Here is a 20,012-nt window from a genome sequence, read left to right as displayed (position 1 = left end):
CTCCTGTGTTCATGGCAGCTTGGTCTCTGTTTTATAGATCAGCGCTGTTGTGGGCTTTGTTGGTGGTGAGGGTTTTTTTTAGGGGGTGGGGGACTGGGGAATCAAACCCAAGAAACCTACACAGGCTAAACTCACATCTACCACTGAGCTACATGCCCAGCCCTTTTAAATCTTATTTTGAGACAGGTCTTGCTATGCAAAGGCTGGCCTTCAACTAGCAATCCTTGTGCCCCGGTCTCTTGAGTAGTTGGGACTACAGGCGTGTAATACCACATACAGCCCTAACTGATTTTTAAGTATGGGTTGAGCATGTTTAGATCCCAAAAGCTCCAAAATCTGAAACTTTGAGAACTAGCATGATGTCGCAAATGGAAACTTCCAGAGCATAGTCACAGTCAAAATGCAGGCGTACTACAGACACTGGACAAAACTGCCTTCGGGCTGTGTAGATAGAGCACGCAGGAAACAAAAACAAATTCAACCTGGCTGGGGATGGGGCAGAGTTGAGAGCGCTTAAGGCCTTGGGCTTACTCATACTGTATAAACAACAACAACAATAACAACAGCAGATCCCAAGATCACAGATCAGTGGTAAAGCACTTGCCTAGCGTGTACGAGGGTCTGGGTTCAGTCTTGAGTACAACAAAAAATAAGTAAAGTAGCTATCAAAAATAAAAGTGTGTGTGTGTGTGTGTGTGTGTGTGTGTGTGTGTGTTGCTGGAAATTAAACCCAGGGGTATTCTACACCTGAGCTACACCCCCAGCTCTGTTTTTCATTCTTTAGTTTGAAACAGGCTCTCACTAGGTTTCAGAGGGCCTCACTAAGTCTCAGTAAGCAGCTGAGGCTGGCCGCAAACCTGTGATCCTTCTATCCCAGCCTCCTAAGTGCTAGGATTACAAGCGCGCACCACCACACCTGGCTAAAATAAGCTACGTTTTTTTACATCCTGCGCGGTGTCCAGGTTCATCTTTAGACATCTTTTTACGGTACTAGGGTTTGAGCACAGGCCTGGGAGCATGCTGGGTGAGCTCCATAAGTGCTCTCCACTGAGCTACAGCCCCAGCCTTGGGTTTTTTTTGAAGACAGGATCTCACCAGGCTACCCAGACTGACCTTGAGCTTGTCGCCCTCCTGCCTGACTCCCACTTCGCTGGGATTGTAGGCACGTTCCTCACACCCAGCTAGACATCTCCTTAAAAGGGAATAATTTTAAGTTAAATATTTATTCATTATACAGAGATTTTTGTAAAATTATAAAAATGTGACAAAGCATTGTATTCTATCAAAGTTATATTGTATGTGTTTAGGATTTTACATAGGAAAATCTTGGTAGGACTTAGCTTTTGCCTACTATGCCTATGCCGGCTGTTTAAGCTAGGTTAGAAATGGAAAGGCATTCTAATATTCTATTATGGGCTTTCTGCGTATTTCTACTATGCTACTAAAACTGTGTTGGTGTGCTCCTGACGTACCCAAACTCAAATGTTTAGTTTCAAAGTAGAAAGTGTTTCCCAAGATTCTTGCAGTAAGATCACTCCCCTTCGTAAAGGATCACATACCTGATGATGATGTAAAACAGCATAGTTTTCCCACATAAGGAGGCAGTGCGACATTGTAGATAAGAACACCAAACGCAGGAGTGAGTGAGACCTGGGTTTGAACCCCGCCCGCCTCCAGCCTTTACACGCTTCTATAAGCGCTGCGGATTGTTATGAGGCTCATTCTTATGATAACAAGAAATATAAGGTCTTGGCGCCATGCTCGGCACCTTAAAGACTTGGAAAGCAAGCAGAATGCCAGGGTGAGGAGCAGCCTTTATAAGTGCTAAGAGACCGGTGCGTTCAGATAAACCGCGATGTAATGCACCACATGTATATACAAAACACTTAATTACGTGAAAAATTACTAGCACTAAAAAAAACACTAGGTTTTAGGCAAGTTTATGTGTATGAATTACAGTCCTCATCATAGGGGAATACCAAAAAATACACAGAACCCCGTAAAATGTGTCTACCACAGTCTTTTCACTGACCTGTCTCACCTGTCGGTCATAACACAAAATTACATGATAAAATAAATTTATAATTTTTGATGTAGAAAAATGTGTGTTTATTCCAATGGAAACATATGTTATTGAAGGGCTTGATCTATTCTAGATAACATTTGCAGTAGCATCCCTGCGGAACAGTAGCAGTTTGGTGTACACTTGTGTTATACTCGTACTGTGCTAGGTCAGCTGATAAGTGCTAATCCCGTATCTTTGGGGAAGAATCCTGTTTTAAGTCTTTGTCGTGCATTTTATTTATATACTTTTATTGGTGTGTTATAATTACACGTCATAGTGAGATTCAAAGTGAAACAAGCATTTGTGTTCCTCAGCAGTAGTTTTAACCCAAACCTTTTATTCATAATAAATTGCAAAATAAGCAACAGAACAATATATGAAGCTGGAAATAGTTCATTTGATTCTCCTCTTAATGACTTCTTTGTCGATGTCATGGATTTATGCATTCTATCATTCTATCGAAAGTATTTATTAACACCTTTTCGGAGTGACCTTACAGGCTGGACCCCAGCGCCTCCTTCCCAGTGCCACTGCTGCGCTGTCTGAAACATCAGGCGTTTCCCTAGAAGCCGGCTGTAAACTGTGCAGGTGTCCCTTGGCCTCTTGTTAGGTTGTACTCACCAAGTCACGACCAGACGTGACAGGGTGCCTTTGTCCTCTCTCCTTCGTGACAGCTGGATTCTTCTGACATGGCTCGTTTCTTGCTGGTCCGCTCTTGGCTACAGCTGGGGGGGTAGCAGAGACAAACTCAGTTCAAGTGTCACCACGGATGCTCTGGTCTACTCTGGACTCGTTTAGCTGCCGTTGGAAGCCTCTTGTTTCTTCTGGTAATGAACAGTTAAATATAGTGAGTAGGCACCTATGACTTTTTGTGATTAGTAACTGTATAATTAAATAGAATGAAAAGAATTAATTTTATTATAGAAAATAATTGTCTTAATACCAGGAAGCTTAGGGTCCAAAGCTTTGTAAAAAAAAAAAAAAAAAAAAAAAAACGAAATTTGAGCACTTCAATGGTGTCTTCTTTCAGTTTGAAGTTTAATTTGTAGAATTTTATTAACTCATCTGTAATTATTCTGTCTCACCATTTTATCTAATGTATGTAGCACAGAATTTTGACATTCCATAATGGTTTAATTGGTAACTTATTAATATGTGACTTTCATAACTAATATCTCTACTAATCTTACTGTAATGCGTTGTTGCTATCATATGTCAGATTTTAAAAATTTATGGAAAAAATCATATGAGATTTTCCATACCAAATCTTAAAATATATAATCTGTTTGGTGGTATTGGTATAGGGATAGATAGTTTGAACAGACTATAAAAAAACAGAAACCGAGTCAAATTGAATACTTTTGTTCATAGCATTTAAAATCAATGGAGATCAATGGCACACGCCTGGAATCTGAGCTACTCTGTGACTGAGGTAGGAGGATTGCAAGGGAGAGGCCCACCCGAGAAACTGAGGAATACTCTGTCTCAAAATAAAAATGTAAAAGGACCAGGGTTGTAGCTCAGTGCGCTGAGCCCTGGGCTCAGTCCTCAGTACCACACATACACACCCAAAAACTAATCACTGATTTAAAAAATATTTTAGGAAGTCATTTAGAATCCTGCTTATCCTATATATTGAATGAATCATACATGGATTGAAGAGCCACATATCAAAATAAGATAGTAGAAGAAATTAGATTATTTTTGTTCTCCTGAAATATAGAAGTATTTCTAATAAAACACAAAGCACGGCCGGGCGTGGTGGCGCATGCTTGTAATCCCCGCGCTTGGGAGGCAGAGACAGGAGGATCGCGCAGGTTCGAAGCCAGCCGCGCTGGCTTATGAGACCCTGTTTCCAAATTTAAAAAAGTATAAAAAATAGGTCTGGGAGTGTAGCCCGGAGGTAGAAGGGCTTCCAGGAACCCCAGTACCACCAAAAAAAAAAAAAAAAAAAAACCCACAAAGCACAAAATCCAAAAGAGGAAAAGAGTAATTGATAGATTTAATCATAAAAGTAACAATTTAAATTCTGAGCCGGGTATGGTGGTGTACGCTTGTAATCCCAGCATTTGAGGGGCCGAGATAGAATCATCAGTTTGTGGCCAGCCTCAGCCTCAGCTACGTAGTGAAGCCCTGTGCAACTCAGTAAGAACCTGTTTCAAAATAAAGAATAAAAATAGGGTCTCTTAAGCCAGCATGGCTGGCTTCGAACCAGGCGATCCTTCTGTCTCCACCTCCCAAGCGCAGGGATTACAAGCGTGCGCCACCATGCCCAGCCTCTCTTGGGCATGGTTAAAGGTTAGTTAGGGCATGGTTAAAGGTTAGCCAAGTTAAAGGTTGTAACTGAAAGAGAGCCATTAGACTGTGTATCTGTCTGTCTGTCTGTCTGATCGTTTGTTTTATAATGGTAATTGAACCATGGGGTATTCTACCTCCAAGCTGCACCCCCAGCCCTTTTTATTTTTTGTTTGGAAACAGGGTGTGCCTGGGCTGCTGAGAATCTCTCTATATTGCTGAGGCAATCATGGGACCTGCAATCCTCCTGTCCCTGCCTCCCAAATCCTGAGATTACAGGCATGGGCCACCATGCCCAGCAATTAGACAGTTTTAGAAAAAAGAAATCTGAATTTTCAAAATCAGAGATCTGATTTTTCACTTTTAAAAACTCATCACTGCCCACCATGAAAAACAAGTGTGAAGCCTGGGGACGCACTTAGAAGGCTGTTTGCATCTCTTGGTAAGGAATGAGAGTGGCGGGGGATGTAAATTAGCACAGCCATTATGGAAAACAGTATGGGAGTTCCTCAAGAAATTAAAAAGAGCTGCCTTATGATCCAGCTGTCCCTGCTAGATATACATGCAGATAATGAAGTCGGGACGCCAGACAGACACCTGCATTCCTGGGTTTATTGTAGCACTGTTCACAGTAGCCAGAATGGAAATCAATTGAGGTGTCCACTGAAAGATAAGTGGATAAATAAAAACAGGGCATGCATGTGTGTGTGTGGAGAGAGAGATGTTAGTCAACAGTGGGAAAGAATGAAATCTTGTCATTTGCTGCAGCCCGGAGGGAACTAGAGGACACGGAGCTGAAATAAGCCAGGCGCTGAAGGACACACGCCACGTAGGCTCACTCCTAGGAGCCTAGGGCTGGGCCGCAGCTCAGCGGTGCAGTGCTTGCCTGGCATGCCTCGGTCCTCAGGCTGGTCCAGCACCACAAGGAAAGAAATCTCATATAAATAGATATTGGAAGAGGGGTCACTAGAGGCTAGGAAGAGTTGAGAGAAAGAAGGAAGAGATAAAGGGAGGTTAGATAACAAGTGCCAAAATACAGGTGCATGGGAGGAATGATCTTCTAAAGTACAGTCAGGAACAGCAGACAGGCTGGGAAAGGAGGATCGCAGGTTCAAAGCCAGCCTCGGCAACTTAGTGAGGCTCTCAGCAACCTAGTGAGACCCTGTTTTCAAATGAAAAATTTAAAAGAAAATTGTGCTGGAGATGTAGCTTAGAGGTAGAATGCCTCTAGGTCTAATCCCCAATGCCAAGAAAAAGAAAAAAAAAAACCGCTAAATGACAGTAAGGTCACCATAGTTTACAACAATTTATTATATGCTTTACTAAGAACCAGAAGTGAGAACTTCAAAACGTCCCAATTACAAAATAATGATAAAATATTAACTACCCTGATTTGGATTATTACACATTGTATACATGTACCGAAACATAACATTATGTCCCCAAAATACATACAATTATTATGTGTCAGTATTTACAGGAAATTAGAACAGTATATTTTCTTAAGGTTAGAATTTCTCAAATTTGTCTCATATTTACAGTAGATAAGAAAATAGTGATGGTAGAACCTTAGGCTAAGAAGGAAGAAAAGTTGGTTGATCTGCATTTTTTCTTCTTTAGAATTAATAGAAGGTGGTGATGGATTCGATGTAGAATGGGAAGCAGGAGATAGGAATAACCAGGGACTAGTTGGGACACATGCTTCTCTCTGTGCTGTCCCGTGGCTGTCACTTCCCAGCTTACGACCTGAAAAATCGTCTTTTCAAAAGACCTGACTCGAATACCACTTTACTTTAGGGAAATCCTCATATCCCTGCAAGATTGAGTCTTTTCTCTTCTTACACTCCCATGCCATTCTACTTATTCCTTTTTATTTTTTTCAGTATTGGGAGCTGAGCCCAGAGGCATTCCACCTCCAGGCCACCCCCAAGCCCTATATATTTTTTTTAAATTTTGAAGCAGGGTCTCCCTAAGTTGCAGACGACCTCACTAAGTAGCTGAGGCTGGCCACCAACTTGCCATCTCCTATCTCAGCCTCCCAAGTACTGGGACGACAAGCGTGCAGCACCACGCCGGCCCTACTCGTTCCTCTTCGTGGCACTTACTGAAGTGTCATAGAAACTATCATTTATGTCTCTCTTTTACAAAACTATGAGCTAACGCTTCTCTATCATCTCCCATAAAATCTAAATTCGATAAGATTGTACTGAATAAATGAACAAACATTACCATATGTAATGTTTGCTTCTCTATAAGAACAAACTATATATGTACGCACATACACATAATGAAAAGAAATATAGTGAATATATGTCCAGAGATTCAATGTCCATCTGAAATACATGGGGCCAGACGTGTTTGAAATTTGGAGGTTTTTTTGGATTTGGGAATATTTCTACAGACTAAGGGACTTTTTTGGTTGAACATTCCTAATTCAAACACCCAAAATCTGACGTGTTCCAAAAGCTGAATGTTTTTTGAGCATGATGTCAGTGCACAAAGTTTTTAATCACGGAGCATTTTTGGTTTCAAGATTTCAGATTAGGGAGCGGGCGTGCTGGTGCACACTTGTCATCCCAGCATTCAGGAGGCAGAAACCGGAAGATCGAGGTTTGTGCACAACTCAGTGAGACCCTGTTTCAAAAAATATAAAGACGAGCCAGGCGTGGTGGCGCACACTTGTCATCCCAGCAATCGGGAGGCTGAGACAGGAGGATCACAATTCACGGCCAGCCTCAGCTACTTAGTGAGGCCCTTTGCAACTCAGTGAGACTCTGTTTCAAAATAAAGAATAAAAAAATAGGGTTGTAGCTCGGAGGTCAAATGCCTCTGGGTTTCATCCCCAGACCCACAAAAATTATATAGACTAAAAAAATAGGGCTGGGGTTGTAGCTTGCAGGTAGGATGCCCCTGGGTTCCATCTTCAGTACTGCAAAAATAAATAAATAAATAGGACCAGGGGTATAGCTCAGAGGTAGAATGCCCCTAGGTTCCATCCCCAGTACCAAAAAGAAAATTAAATTTAAAGAAAGGATTTCAGATTAATGATACTCAACGTATGTGCATGTGCATTACTTATACAACATTTGAGCCTAAGAAGCTCTCTAAAATATTGTAATTTTTGGCTATATATCTGTAATGTTTGGCTGCCGTAACTGCCTTTTTTTAAGTTGTTTTTTTTTTTTTAATTAACAGGATGAGAGGCAGCTGCAGGTACTGGCAGATTACAAAATGCATAATTACTAAAAGTAACTGAAGCATATTATAGTGTAATTCAACAGGAAGAAAAAAACATCTGGCACATGCTATGTTAATTTGTCATAAGAGAGTTTCGAAGAAAGTGCTTGCTGCAGCTGGCAGATCCATCATTTCTATGAAATGAATAGTACACCTTTTGTTTTTAATTCTCTCCTCTACTGTGGAGTAGAACCTTATGTGATTTAATCTTCAGTCATCCCTGAGGAATTTCATGCATTGAGGGAGTTTTCTCTTATTCTATAGCAACCAAAATCTACATGCTCATCCTTATCTTAAACTGCGCCTCGAAAATAGCAGGATGATCTGAGCAGTGACAGCATTAATTGTAATGCTGGAGACACTGGCCTAACGTGAAGCTCCCGTCTCATTCATTAAGGGGCTGCAGCGTCCCTTATTTGTTTCCTCTGAAGTATTTCTGTGTTTTCAAAGAGACTGATCGATCATTGTGAGGAAAACGTAACGTTGCAGTACGTTCAGAATGGAAGTACATTTAAACCAGCAATTCCTAGATTGTGGGTTGGGATATCCATTCCTGTGACACGGACAAACAGAAAAGGGTTCGTTATTATTAACAGCATTCCAATGCTGCTTTTATTTTGAAATCCTCTGTATTTCTACCTCCCTGCTGAGCTTCTCTGTAGGTACATCAAGCTCGATGTATTCATCCTTCGTGCACGTTTTTACATTATATTTCCCATGCCCATGAATAGTAATATCCTTAATATTCCGCCTGTGATCCTGTGATCTCTTCACACCTCTAATTCCACCTCCTAAATATCCCTGGAGTCTGCCCATTTCTCTCCAATCACAGAAGTCCAGCCTATCAAAACTGCTCACCGGAATCACTGCTAAAATCCCCTAATCGAACTACAACCTGACCGCCTGACCAGGATTTTCACATGTTCAAATCCAGTCATGCCCCTTCTCTCAGAAAGCATGTCAGTGCCTCTCCAGGGTTTGCAGATAAATCACCATCTCCTCTCCTGACACATACTCTTTGTGGTCTGCTTTTCCTGCATTTCCTGCTTCTTCCTCCCTTGCCCGCCCCACCTTCTTGTTGCCCTTCTGTGTCCCATTTGCATCCAATGTCTTTTACTTTCCTAAAGTTATTGTCCTTATTTCTCGGCCTTCACACATGGATTTGATTGTCTGTGACCCTCATCTTTTCCCTCGCGCCCCCGCCCCGTCTACCTTCTGTTTATCCTTCATATATCACCGTAGAAGCCTCCTTCCTCTGAAGAGACAGCTCTAATCCCCTGACCCTCCCGGTGTGTTCCCAGAGCACCCGGGGCTTGCCTCGGTGTTGACGGCCGGTGTTTAGCCTGATCCCGTCCCAGAGTTCCCAGAGTTCCCAGCAGTGACTGGATCTTGCTCTTGCCCCCCTGGTCTCCTAGCACCATGCGCTGTGTGCAGCCTGGAGCAAGCCCTCACGTCGGTACTCATTAAAAGGATGACCTTTCTAAACCATGCGATTATTGTTCAACAAACCTTTATAAAATAAGCTTCGTAGGAACAATCTTTTTATGTGCATGTATTGGCACACTAATTTTGCATCATAGTGAGATTCAAAGTGATATAAATATATATCCACACGTATCCATCACTTGGTGTCCTAGGACTAATCTTTACAAAATAAAATAAATAAATAAAAAGCTTTAGCATGCGGTGGTTTCCCAGCAGTGATTTCCTAAATTTATTATACCATTTGATGCCTACTTTGAAAATATAACCACTGAATATTCTCCATTAGTTCTGCTATGAGAGCAAGTAGTTTCATGAAAACTTCAGAAAAGCAAGATAAAGGATATTCAAAAATCTTATTATTGAATGAACTAGTCAACTGATTCTCTGGAATTAACTAAAATCTCCCCAGATTACAAAGCACCTCATGTTGGCCAGACACTGTTGTGAGCCTTGTGGGTGGAGCTTCCCATTTGGAGCCTTCATCTAGGGGCAAGAGAAAACTGATGAGAAGGGACACCAATGACTGAACAAAATGATGGGCGTACTAAGTGAGGCGAGGAAAATAAACCAGCTGATGCCGTCGGTAGTAAGCGGGCAGGACAGGTGATCTGGAGACCAGGCTGCTTAAGGAGAAGTCGCCTCAAAAGTGGCATTGCTAGGGAACCTGAAAGAGGAGCGGCAACAGCTAAACGTTTCTACGGAGGAAGCCTCCGTGCACATGGAAGACTGGCAGATACAGGGTGTGCTGTTGAGAGCCCCGGGCCTGGGCACGAGTGAGGAGCAGGGAGCAGGTACGCCGTGGAAGGGGGGCCAATTCAAGTTGAGTAATTTTGCACTGAGGTCATCTTTCCAGTGCCTTTTACATTCTTGTACCACATTAAAGAGACACAAAGTGGAATCATCGTAGAAGCTACATTATGGATGTGGTTGCTGGAACACTCGATGTATCCATACATTAGAAATAATCAAAGGTACATATTTTCCAGGCAAAAGGCCTGCACAAAATTATCCTTCCTAAGGCCTCAGAACTCTTGGGAAATGGGATTCAATCTGTGAACCATCCTAGAATAGGTAAATCCAGAGTCTTGCTGTGGTTTCAGGGTGCTTGTGAACTTCCCTGAACTGAAGCCTGTCTGCAGGTCACAGGTCAAGACCCCTCACCTGCTGCACCTCAAGGTGGAGGACTGCCCATTTGAAACCTGGAGGAGCAAAGAAAGTGGACTGCAGACAGTTGGGGCAGTGGGGCATTTTCAGGAGTTTTATTGGGTAATCCCGACAGCCTAGTTTGATGGTTTACCAATGCTGATTATAGTGTTTTGTTTAATAAAGCATTTAGGGTTTCCCAGTAGATAAAAACTTAAATCAATTTATAATTGTTTATAATTTATTGAGTAAAATTTTACTTACACAGAAATTATGTTTTGCAGCTCTTTTTCTAAATTATATTCTGTAGACCTAAGATTTTCCATCACATATACACAAATTATACACCAGAATCAAAAAATATTTGAGACAGCCGGACGTGGTGGCACACACTTATAATCCCAGTACTTGAGAGGCTGAGACAGGAGCATCACAGGGTCATGGCCAGCTCCAGCTACTTCATGAGGCCCTCGGCAACTTAGTGAGACCCTGTTTCAAAATAAAGAATAAGAAAGTAGGGCTGTAGCTCAGAGGTCAAATGCCCCTGGGTTCAATCTCCAGTACCACAAAAAAATAAAAAAAGTTTGAGACACTAATGGATTGGACAATTTCTAGTGAGCATAAGAGATTTCTCATTCTTCTATATGTTCTTTTAAATTAGCAGAAGATAACTTTAAATCTTCTAACATACACTATACTGGAAATTGCAGAGAAAGTAGGCACAGTTGCACTTAAAGTCACATTAAATTCTTTTAAGTAGCATAATGTCATACGGGAATTGGAAATGTCATTCATCTCTGTTCCTTCTGGCAGGCTCCACTTAAATCATCCCTGATAGGTAAGACTTTCTGTTTTTAAAGAGTTCCAGAGAAGAGATTAGATAGCTTTACTTGCCAAGTGTTTGAACTATAATACCACTGTGAAACTTTCCGGAAAGTCTTATTTAATGTTTATCCTCAATCACTTATGATACAGGGAACTCTCAATTATGTTCTCTAATGAAGAGGAAATTTCCCATACAGAGTCAGATCATCCTCCAGGGTCTTTCCTTTATTCCTGCAATGAAATATCCTGACAGAGAGATGAGGAGTTGCAAAGTACTGACAGGCCGGCTATAGGAACGTCTCAGGAGACAGAGCCAGTGAAATCATTTCTCACTTTCCCTTTAATACCTTCTATAACCTCATTCCGAAGACAACTGTGAGATGGAAGAAGGAAATGCTTAAATGAAGAGAAACCTTTTTCTTAGTCACTTCAATCCTTAGTAGAAGGTATAGCAGAAATAAATAAAAATGAGCTTTATCAAAAATTTTTTCGGGTAGATCTCTCAATAAATGTTTGTTGAGCAAAGAATAACATTTTTTAACTACAAAGTCTTCTGTAGAAACTTAGCATAAGTCAGCAAGTATTTATTGATTTTCTTTGTGTAAAGCACTGTGTTAGATACTTTGGAAACTAAAAACAATCTTACATTTTCCATTCTACTTGGAGGAGTGTGTGTGTGTGTGTGTGTGTGTGTGTGTGTGTGTACATATATATGTATGTACACACATATTTATGTCACTGATTAGCATTGTACACAGAACTGATGGATGTCTTATACATAAAGTGTCATAAAGGTTTGATGTGTGAACAGAACCATTTGGGTTAAAATGAACTGGAAAGAAACATAAAAAGAAATGGAACAAAGGTAGAATCTTAAAGAATGGGCAAAAAACTAAAAGTGGGCAGGATTTTAATGGGAAATCTAAGAGAAGATGAGAAAATGACATCAACATGAGTCTGAGGATGATTAAATATATTTATGGTTTGTTTGTATAAACGTGTGTGTGTATGTAAGTCATATATATATGGTTTGAGACAGTGGAAGCCCAGTTGAAGTGGAAGGGCCCCATTAGAGATAAGGTTGGAAAGATGAATTACACAAAACTTTGAAAGATTTTCAGTACTCTTTTCAGAAACTAGGATTGTTTAGTCCAATAGCAGAGACCCACTAAAGATTATTGCTCAAGGAAACCAATTATTAAAGTGGTGTTTTAGGAAGAGAATTACGTGCGCGGCAAGGTGAGTTCTACCTAATTGACCACACTCTAGTGTAAGAACACTGTAGTGTCCCTCACTCACTTAACAAGTGTCTGAGCTGGGCATGGTAGTGCACACCTGTAATCCCAGTGTTTGGGAGACTGAGACAGGAGGAACATAGGTTCGAGGCCAGCCTTGGCAACCTTGCTAGGCCCTCGGCAACTTACTGAGACCCTGTTTTAAAAAAGTAAATAAGCCGGGCATGGTGATGCACACTTGTAATCTATCATTTTGTAATCTAGCATTTGGGAGGCTGAGACAGGAGGATCGCAGGTTCACAGACAGCCTCAGCTACTTAGGCCCTTTGCAACTCAGTGAGACTGTTTCAAAATAAAAAAATAGGGCTGGGGGTGGAGCTCAGAGGTAGAATGCCCTGGGTTCCATCCTCAGTACTGCAAGAAAAAAAGGAAACAAAATCGGACTGGGGTTTAGCTCGGGGATAAAACACCCATAGACTTCATTCCCAGTGTCACCAAAAAAAAGAGAAAGAAAAATTACCATCTTATCTATTTTTAAGTGTACAGTTTAATAATGTTAAACATATAGATGTTGTTACACAACTAACCTCTAGAAAATGTGTGTATTTTAATAAAGAAATGAATGTGTTCTATGAGTACAGTCTACTATATGATTTTATTTTGCACTTCAAGATGATATTTTTATCCATAACATGAATTATGTATCTGACCAATAAAGATTCCATTTTAGCTGGGCATGGTGGCACGCACTTGTAATCCCAGTACTTAGGAGCTGAGACAGGAAGATTGCAGGTTCAGAGCCAATCTCAGCAACTTTGTGAGGCTCTCAGCAACCTAATGAGACCCTGTTTCCAAATAAGAAACAAAATAGGGCTAAGGTGTAGCTCAGAGGTAGAACGTCTCTGGGTTCAATTCCTAGTACCAAAAAAAAATTCAATTTTAGCTCTTAAAAAATGATTTTTCTCCCCTCCCCCCACCTGGTAGGAGTGAGCTGAATCGACAGAAACTTCATACCCAAGAGCTGCTTTCTCAGCTGGAAATGGCAAATGAGAAGGTGCTTGAGGTAAGATAATGACTCCCCTGGGGGGTCCTTTCTCCTGCAGCGTGATACACATGTTACGGAATTTTATCTGCACCAAATCCAAATTAATTCTCTACTTGGAAATAACCACATAGAAATCATCACAGCCCTAAAAGTCCACACATAGTATAATGTGCCTAGAAGCTTTGCAAGTTAGTGATTCATCACTCGTAAGTGGTAAAAGGCAGAGCTTTTATTTCCGTTTTACAAGTATCATTCGTGCAGCGTGTCAGACAATTATTGGGATCCTTTTTATTCCTATCTAAGATTTTTTTATTTAACTCCTTATTTTTTAATCTATCTCAAAACCACACGCAGAAAATAATTTTGCTTGCTAGAGTATATTGGAATATATTTAGATTGATACCTCAAACTAAATATAGCAAGAACTCATTATATTTTATTCTTAAGACATTAGAAAAAAACAATTTTGTGGTTATAGTTGAATATTTATAGAACTCTAGTTCTTCGTTTGTTCCAACTTTGAATGTGTTTGTTTTAGTTGCATTAATAGTGAATACAGTCCATTCTTTGTAGTCTACTGTAGAAGCCATAGCAAAATCTTTACTCTTACGCATTGTATTTTAATAAAGAAATGAATGTGTTCTATGAATACAGGAGCTGCTAAGAATACCAATTAAAATGCTCCTCAATGTATCTCCTGATCCCAGAAATCTGTTCTAAGAAAGTTTTTTTTAAAAAAAAAAAAAAGACTCCAAATAAGGTCACATTCACAGGTACCGGTGTTCGAACTCCAGCGCCTTCTCCCAAGCACAGTTCGCCCTATAGCGATGCCCAGTAACTCTGTGAGCATGCAGAAACATTCCCCCTGGCCTAGTGCCGCTGTGGCTGTGGTCGGAAGGCCCAGCAGTTTGGAATTTTTGCAAATTCCAAAGCGCACTTCAATTCCCAAGCTAGTGGCCTAGCATCTCAGGGGGAGCAAATCAAATGTTGAAACTCGCCGATCCACTTTGCTTTTGGGTTTGTTGACTCACTTTTGGGGGGGGGGCAATTTAGAAAGAATGTACAACTAACTTTGTACTTTAAAGCTCATAACTTGAAGATGTGCGTCTGGGAATGAGTCTTCTCGTTTTCTGTGTGATGAAGTCAAGTATAGATTTTTCATTCATACCTTCCCCCAGAACATTTTTAGGTCACACATGATTTCTAACTTGTTTGTTTTTTATGCCCTGTAATAGCATGAACAGTTAATTCTGGAGCACCAAGAGAAAGCCAACAGGCTTCAGAGGCGTCTGAGTCAGGCAGAAGAAAGAGCTGCTTCCGCCTCCCAGCAGGTAGGGAGCGTCCTGAGTCTCCCCAGACGCTAAGCCATCTGAACAGATGAAAGGGAAGCTTAGCTCCTCAAGATCCCAGAGAACTCGTACTTTTATGCTCACTCGATTAACCTATTTAAAAGTAGTCCCTTTACTACCTGTGATTGAAAAGGTAAGCTTTAGAAACAAAAATAAACAGCACTACTGTATCCTCCAGTTGATATCTTCCCCTAGGACTACACAGTAGCACAGCCGCTCAGCCATAGGCAGTTGCGTAAATTTAAATTAAGTAAAATTATATTTAAAAATGAGCTCCTTAGCCAGATGTCAGGTGGTCAGTGGCCAGGCGGAGCTGTGGCTTCATGTTGGACGCATCGGCGTTCTGAGCATCGCCGTCATCATGAAGGCTCGCTAGACAACACTGCACTAAACTGAAAGTAGATACCATTGCTCTGAAAAGAGTTCAGATTGTACTGCCCTTATTTTTATTGTAGTTTTAAGTAGAAAAAAAATAATTTGGCTTACAGATTAACTTTATTTAATGAACATTTGTATATAGCCGAATAAATCTAAAGTATAATAGGAAAGATGTCTCATTGGAAATGGAATAGAAAACTCAGTACATCAAGGAAATAGTAAGGAGTAATTTCTCGGGATACAGCATATGATAAGAAATAAATGAAACAGGCCATTAGTTCTGACTTTGGAATGATTGTTTCTCCTTTTAGGAACAAAAAGAGACCAGCTCAGCAGTTACAAAGATGAACTAGAATGAGATAGTTGCAGTGAATGTGCGGGTGGGTAGCTGGGTGGATAGAACGGCAGACAACAAAAGCTAATCAGGTTACTGTATTGTTAATAACATTTGGTTATAAATGTACTGTTTCCACCCAAACCAGTATTATTCTTAGCTTCTCATGGTTTGACTGGTGCCTTTAAATACCCACGTGACATTGGAGAGTTTTAACTTCTCTCAGGCTCAGGTTCCTCAGGTGGATATAGGATAAGAACACCTCCTTCATGGGGTTATTGAAGGATAGAAAGAATTCACTTGAAGCCAGACATGGTGGCGCACGCTTGTAATCCCAGTACTTGGGAGGCTGAGCAGGAAGATGACAGGTTCACGGCCAGCCTCAGCTTCTTAGGCCCTCTGCAACTCAGTGAGATACTATTTCAAAATGAAGAATAAAAAATAGGGCTGGGGGTATAGCTCAGGGTAGGATGCCCCTGAGTTCACTCTCCAGTATGAAAAAAAATAAAATAAAATAGAATTCACATGTGTAAATCCTTTGGTATGGTACTGAATAAATATTATATAGCTGTATGAGAAATTAAATTTTTCTATCATAATCCTTAAAGCTTCACATTTACTTTTATTCCTTATTCTTTTTTTTTTTTCCTATACTAGGGATTGAACCCAGGAGCAATATACCTCCGAGTTATACCCTAACCTTATTGTTTATTCTTTTTTTGAAATAGGCCCTAGGTTGTGGAGGGCCTCACTAAGTAGCTGAGGCTGGCCGTGAACCTGCGATCCTCCTGTCTCGGCCTCTCAAGTACTGGGATTACAAGCGTGTGCCACCAGCTCACGTTTACTTTTTTCAACAAGATCTCACTGTGTTACACAGGCTGGCCTTGAACTCAAATAGCTACAGGTATAAGTTAACACATTTACATTTTTAAGGAATACGGTAAAGAAAACACCTACCTAAAATCAAAGACTCTGGCCATGTGTTGTGATACATGTTTGTAACCCCAGTACTTGGAAGGCTGAGACAAGAGGATCATAGGTTTGCAACCAGCCTCAGAACTTAGTGAGGGCCTCTACAGCTTAGATCTGGTTTCCAAATAAAAAATAAAATAGAGTTTGGGGGTGTAGCTCAGAGATAGAATGCCCACAGATTCAATCTCTAGTACCACAAGAGAAAAAAAAATCAGTGATCCTGAGTAGTATAGTGAAAGGATCAGTTACCAGACCCTAATTGTCTAATCCAGTTGACATCTAGTCCCGTTTCCTTCCCGACAGTATTCAGCCTCAGCCCAGTACTGATGCTGCTTTTGCGATTCAGACCACAATGGCAGTGTCCGCGGTTCTTTAAAAAAATTAGTCACCACTTCACAAATTTCCCTGTAACATTTTTCCTTGGGATTGTCTCTTTCTTTTCTGTTCTTATAATTTTCCCATTTGCTTCTAAAAACTAGTCACTGCTATTAGGAACAGTGTCCTACTAAGAAAGTGACACTGATGAAACAGAAGGCACTCAGGGTCGTTCCTGTCTCTAACGCGCTGCCCTCGGCAGCCACCACCCTCCTGCGGGTGAGCGGAGCCCTGGGCGCCGGATCCGCAGCCTCCGCACTGCCGAGTGGCGTAGGATATTCCTCTGACAGAAGAACAGTTTTTGAATCAGCGTGGTGAGGCCATTCTGCGGAAGAACACAACACCGGGAAACTACCAAAAGGATAAATAAATGTAATCACATGAGAGTTTAGACATCTACATCAAAGACGCCACAGAGCTGGAACGCAGCTCAGTGGTGGGACGCTCGTCTAGCCTGCGCAAGGCCACCAGCGTGATCCCCAGCACTGGGACAAAAAGTCATAATGCCAACGACGAACTGAGGACAATGTAAACACGGCAAAGAGCTAATATCCGAAGTACACAGAAAAATGTCAGTGTTTAAAAGAAAAATAGTGTTGTAGTCCTATAGATAAGGGTTTAAACACAAAAGGGAAGACACTCTGTGTGTGTGTGTGTGTGTGTGTGTGTGTGTGTGTGTGTGTGTGTGTTACTAGGGATTGAACCCAGGGGCATTCTACCTGTGAACTATGCCCTTAGCCCTATTTCATTTCTATTTTTATTTGGAAACCAGCTCTCTCTAGGCTGATGAGAGTCTCATTGCTTGCTGAGGGTGATCCTCGCTCTCAGCCTCCCCGGTGCTGGGATGAAAAAGAAGCTCACCCTCAGTCACAAGACAAAGAGAAATCCTAACGTGAACCGCACACATTTCCACCTCTCGGCTCCCGAACTCTCATAATGCATCGAGCTGCTGCTCTCGGACATTATCAACAGAGCTGCGCTTCAGCTCAAGCTCCTGGGAGCACAGCTGAGCCGCAGCTCCCAAAAATCCCAGGTGTGCGTAACCTTTGACCGACACTCGCACCCTGAAAAGTCTTGCAAGGAAGCACGCACGTGGAAATACCAATTGCATCATTGTCTCCAATTTATAAAGATTAAGAACCATCCCAACATCTGCTGTTGGCGATGGGAGAGCGCACAAGAATAGTTTGCCTCTGTTAAAAGAAGTAAAAGTAGGAGCCGGATGTGCTGGTGCACGCTTATAATCCCAGTGCTTAGGAAGCAGAGCCAGGAGATCACAGGTTCAAAGCCAGGCTCAGCAACTTAGCGAGGCTTTCAGTAACTGAGTGAGACTCTGTTTCAAGATAAAAGAGAAAATAGGGCTGGGGGTGTAGCTTGGAGGTAGAAGACCCCTGGGTTCTATCAGCAGAACCAAGAGAGAGAAAGGGAGGGGGGCAGACTAAAATGGAATTATTTCTGTCAGATCACTTAGATGAAAAAAGCAATGATAAAAACTGAATATAAGCCAGGCGTAGTGGCACACGCTTGTAATCCTAGCATTTGGGAGGCTGAGATAGGAGAATCACGGATTAAGGACAGCCTCAGCTACTTAGTGAGGCCCTTTGCAAGTCTGAGGCCCCATTTCAAAATAAAGAATTAAAAATAGGGCTGGGGATGTAGCTCAGAGGTAGAATGCCCCTGGGTTCCATGCTCAGTACTGCAAAAAAAAAAAAAAAAAGACTATTGGTTGTATCTGGAGAGAAGACCTTGGAATGAAGGGTACCCATGGGAAGGAAACTTCCTTTATGTGCAGGATTCTTTTGTCCTGATAGATCTTTTTTTTTACTGTGCATATATATTATCAATTCAAATTAGTGCTTAAAGATTATTTCCTACTACATTTTCCTTACTCTTCCCTGTTGGCAGCCAGGGGGACCATTTAGCTTGTGTTTTAGACTCTTTTCTGCTTAACTTCTCTCTAGCTGTTTCTCACACATCTGTGGAATAGTGGAATATGTTTGGGGAATCTGCGTCTTATCACTCGGAGCTGTGGAACGTCCTGTTTGACTTGCATTTCTCTAGTGTAACCCACACACGTCAGTGTAAAAGACGAGAGTAAAACAGAAATGAGCACACAAAGAGATGGCCTCTTTCCAGACCCCTTCTGATGAGACGCTTTGACACCTGAGGGTTGGGATGCGCTGTAGATTGTGTTCATCTAAGCCTTCCTGTAGAAAATGCAAGCGCTTTCTGATTGTGTATTTGATTGCAGCTCAGTGCGATGACAGCGCAGAGGAGAAAAGCGGCCTCCCTGGTGAGCTTGGAGAACACTTAGGCCACGGTCACGCCCAGGGCGGCGTGGAAAGCGGCCTATGCTGCGCCGGGAGCCGTGGACGGCGCTGTGCATCAGCGTGTCCCGGCCGGTGCTGAGGGTGACTGGAGAACAGTGACGGCGCCCTGTAAGTAAAGAACTCAGCCCCACACCCGAGCTTCCGTGAGAATAAAGCCAGCCGAGAAGACCGCGCTGCCGGCACCCGAGGTTCTAGTCTTTAACTCCCCTTTCCCGGCCCCTGGAAGAACGCGGTCCCTTTTCAACTGCGCTGATCATGAAAATGGTTTTCAGAAAATTCTAGAGCTTAATACTTCAGGTTTGGGGATTTGAGAATTTGATATCTGTTACTTCTAACTCATTTTTAAAGTTTTGAAGAATCCATTTTATTTTGAACTCCAAGAGTAATAAATAATGCATTTTCCAAAGTGATGCTGTCATGTATTTTGATGTATAATTGTAGTGCTTTTTTAAAAACTTACATGGTTTCAGGTATTTATATAACTTGATATTTAAGTGTTTGGGAGCTTTTGTTCATCTGTTTCTTTATTTTGTGCTGAGAATTGAAGCCAGAGACTGCAACCTCTAAGCTACACCCGCAGCCCTTTTTAGTTTTTAGTCTGAAATGGTCTAAGGATCTCAGTTGCTTGGACTTGCGCTCCTTCTGTCTCAGCCTCCCAAGTGCTTGCTTAAAGCCACCACGCCCGGCTGCTTGCTTTTCTTTCATTCCTCAAAACAGCACTAATCAAATTGTGACCTTAGATTTCCCCAGTGTATGATGTGCGCTGTCGCAGTCCTGTGGATCGTCTTTGATACATAGAGTTATTTTTGGCCTCTGTTTGAGCTTGGCACGCCCTGCTTTCTGGTGATTAGGGCAGAGAGATTTGCATCTGGATAACCACATAAAAGCCAATGTGCTTGAGTCGCGGTGACATGACAGTGTTCACGTACGGATAGCCAACCCGC

At 41.7% G+C, this 20,012-nt stretch overlaps 1 protein-coding gene across 1 annotated transcript in view; it reads left to right on the top strand.

The window, feature by feature from the left end:
* Positions 1 to 19,052, top strand: part of SCLT1 (sodium channel and clathrin linker 1) — a gene marked incomplete at both ends in the record, with an annotated part of 102,240 nt that extends 83,188 nt beyond the window's left edge. Inside the window, 3 exon segments of the mRNA XM_080697147.1 lie at positions 13,270 to 13,348; positions 14,566 to 14,661; positions 18,990 to 19,052. Coding sequence (XP_080553273.1) covers positions 13,270 to 13,348; positions 14,566 to 14,661; positions 18,990 to 19,052 — 238 coding nt within the window.
* Between the last annotated feature and the right edge of the window lie 960 nt (positions 19,053 to 20,012).

The sequence above is a fragment of the Muscardinus avellanarius genome (assembly GCF_963383645.1).
Source record: "Muscardinus avellanarius genome assembly, chromosome: 6".
NCBI lineage: Eukaryota > Metazoa > Chordata > Mammalia > Rodentia > Gliridae > Muscardinus > Muscardinus avellanarius.
The sequence above is the reverse complement of the archived record's forward strand: the minus strand, read 5'-3'. Positions and strand labels throughout refer to the sequence as shown.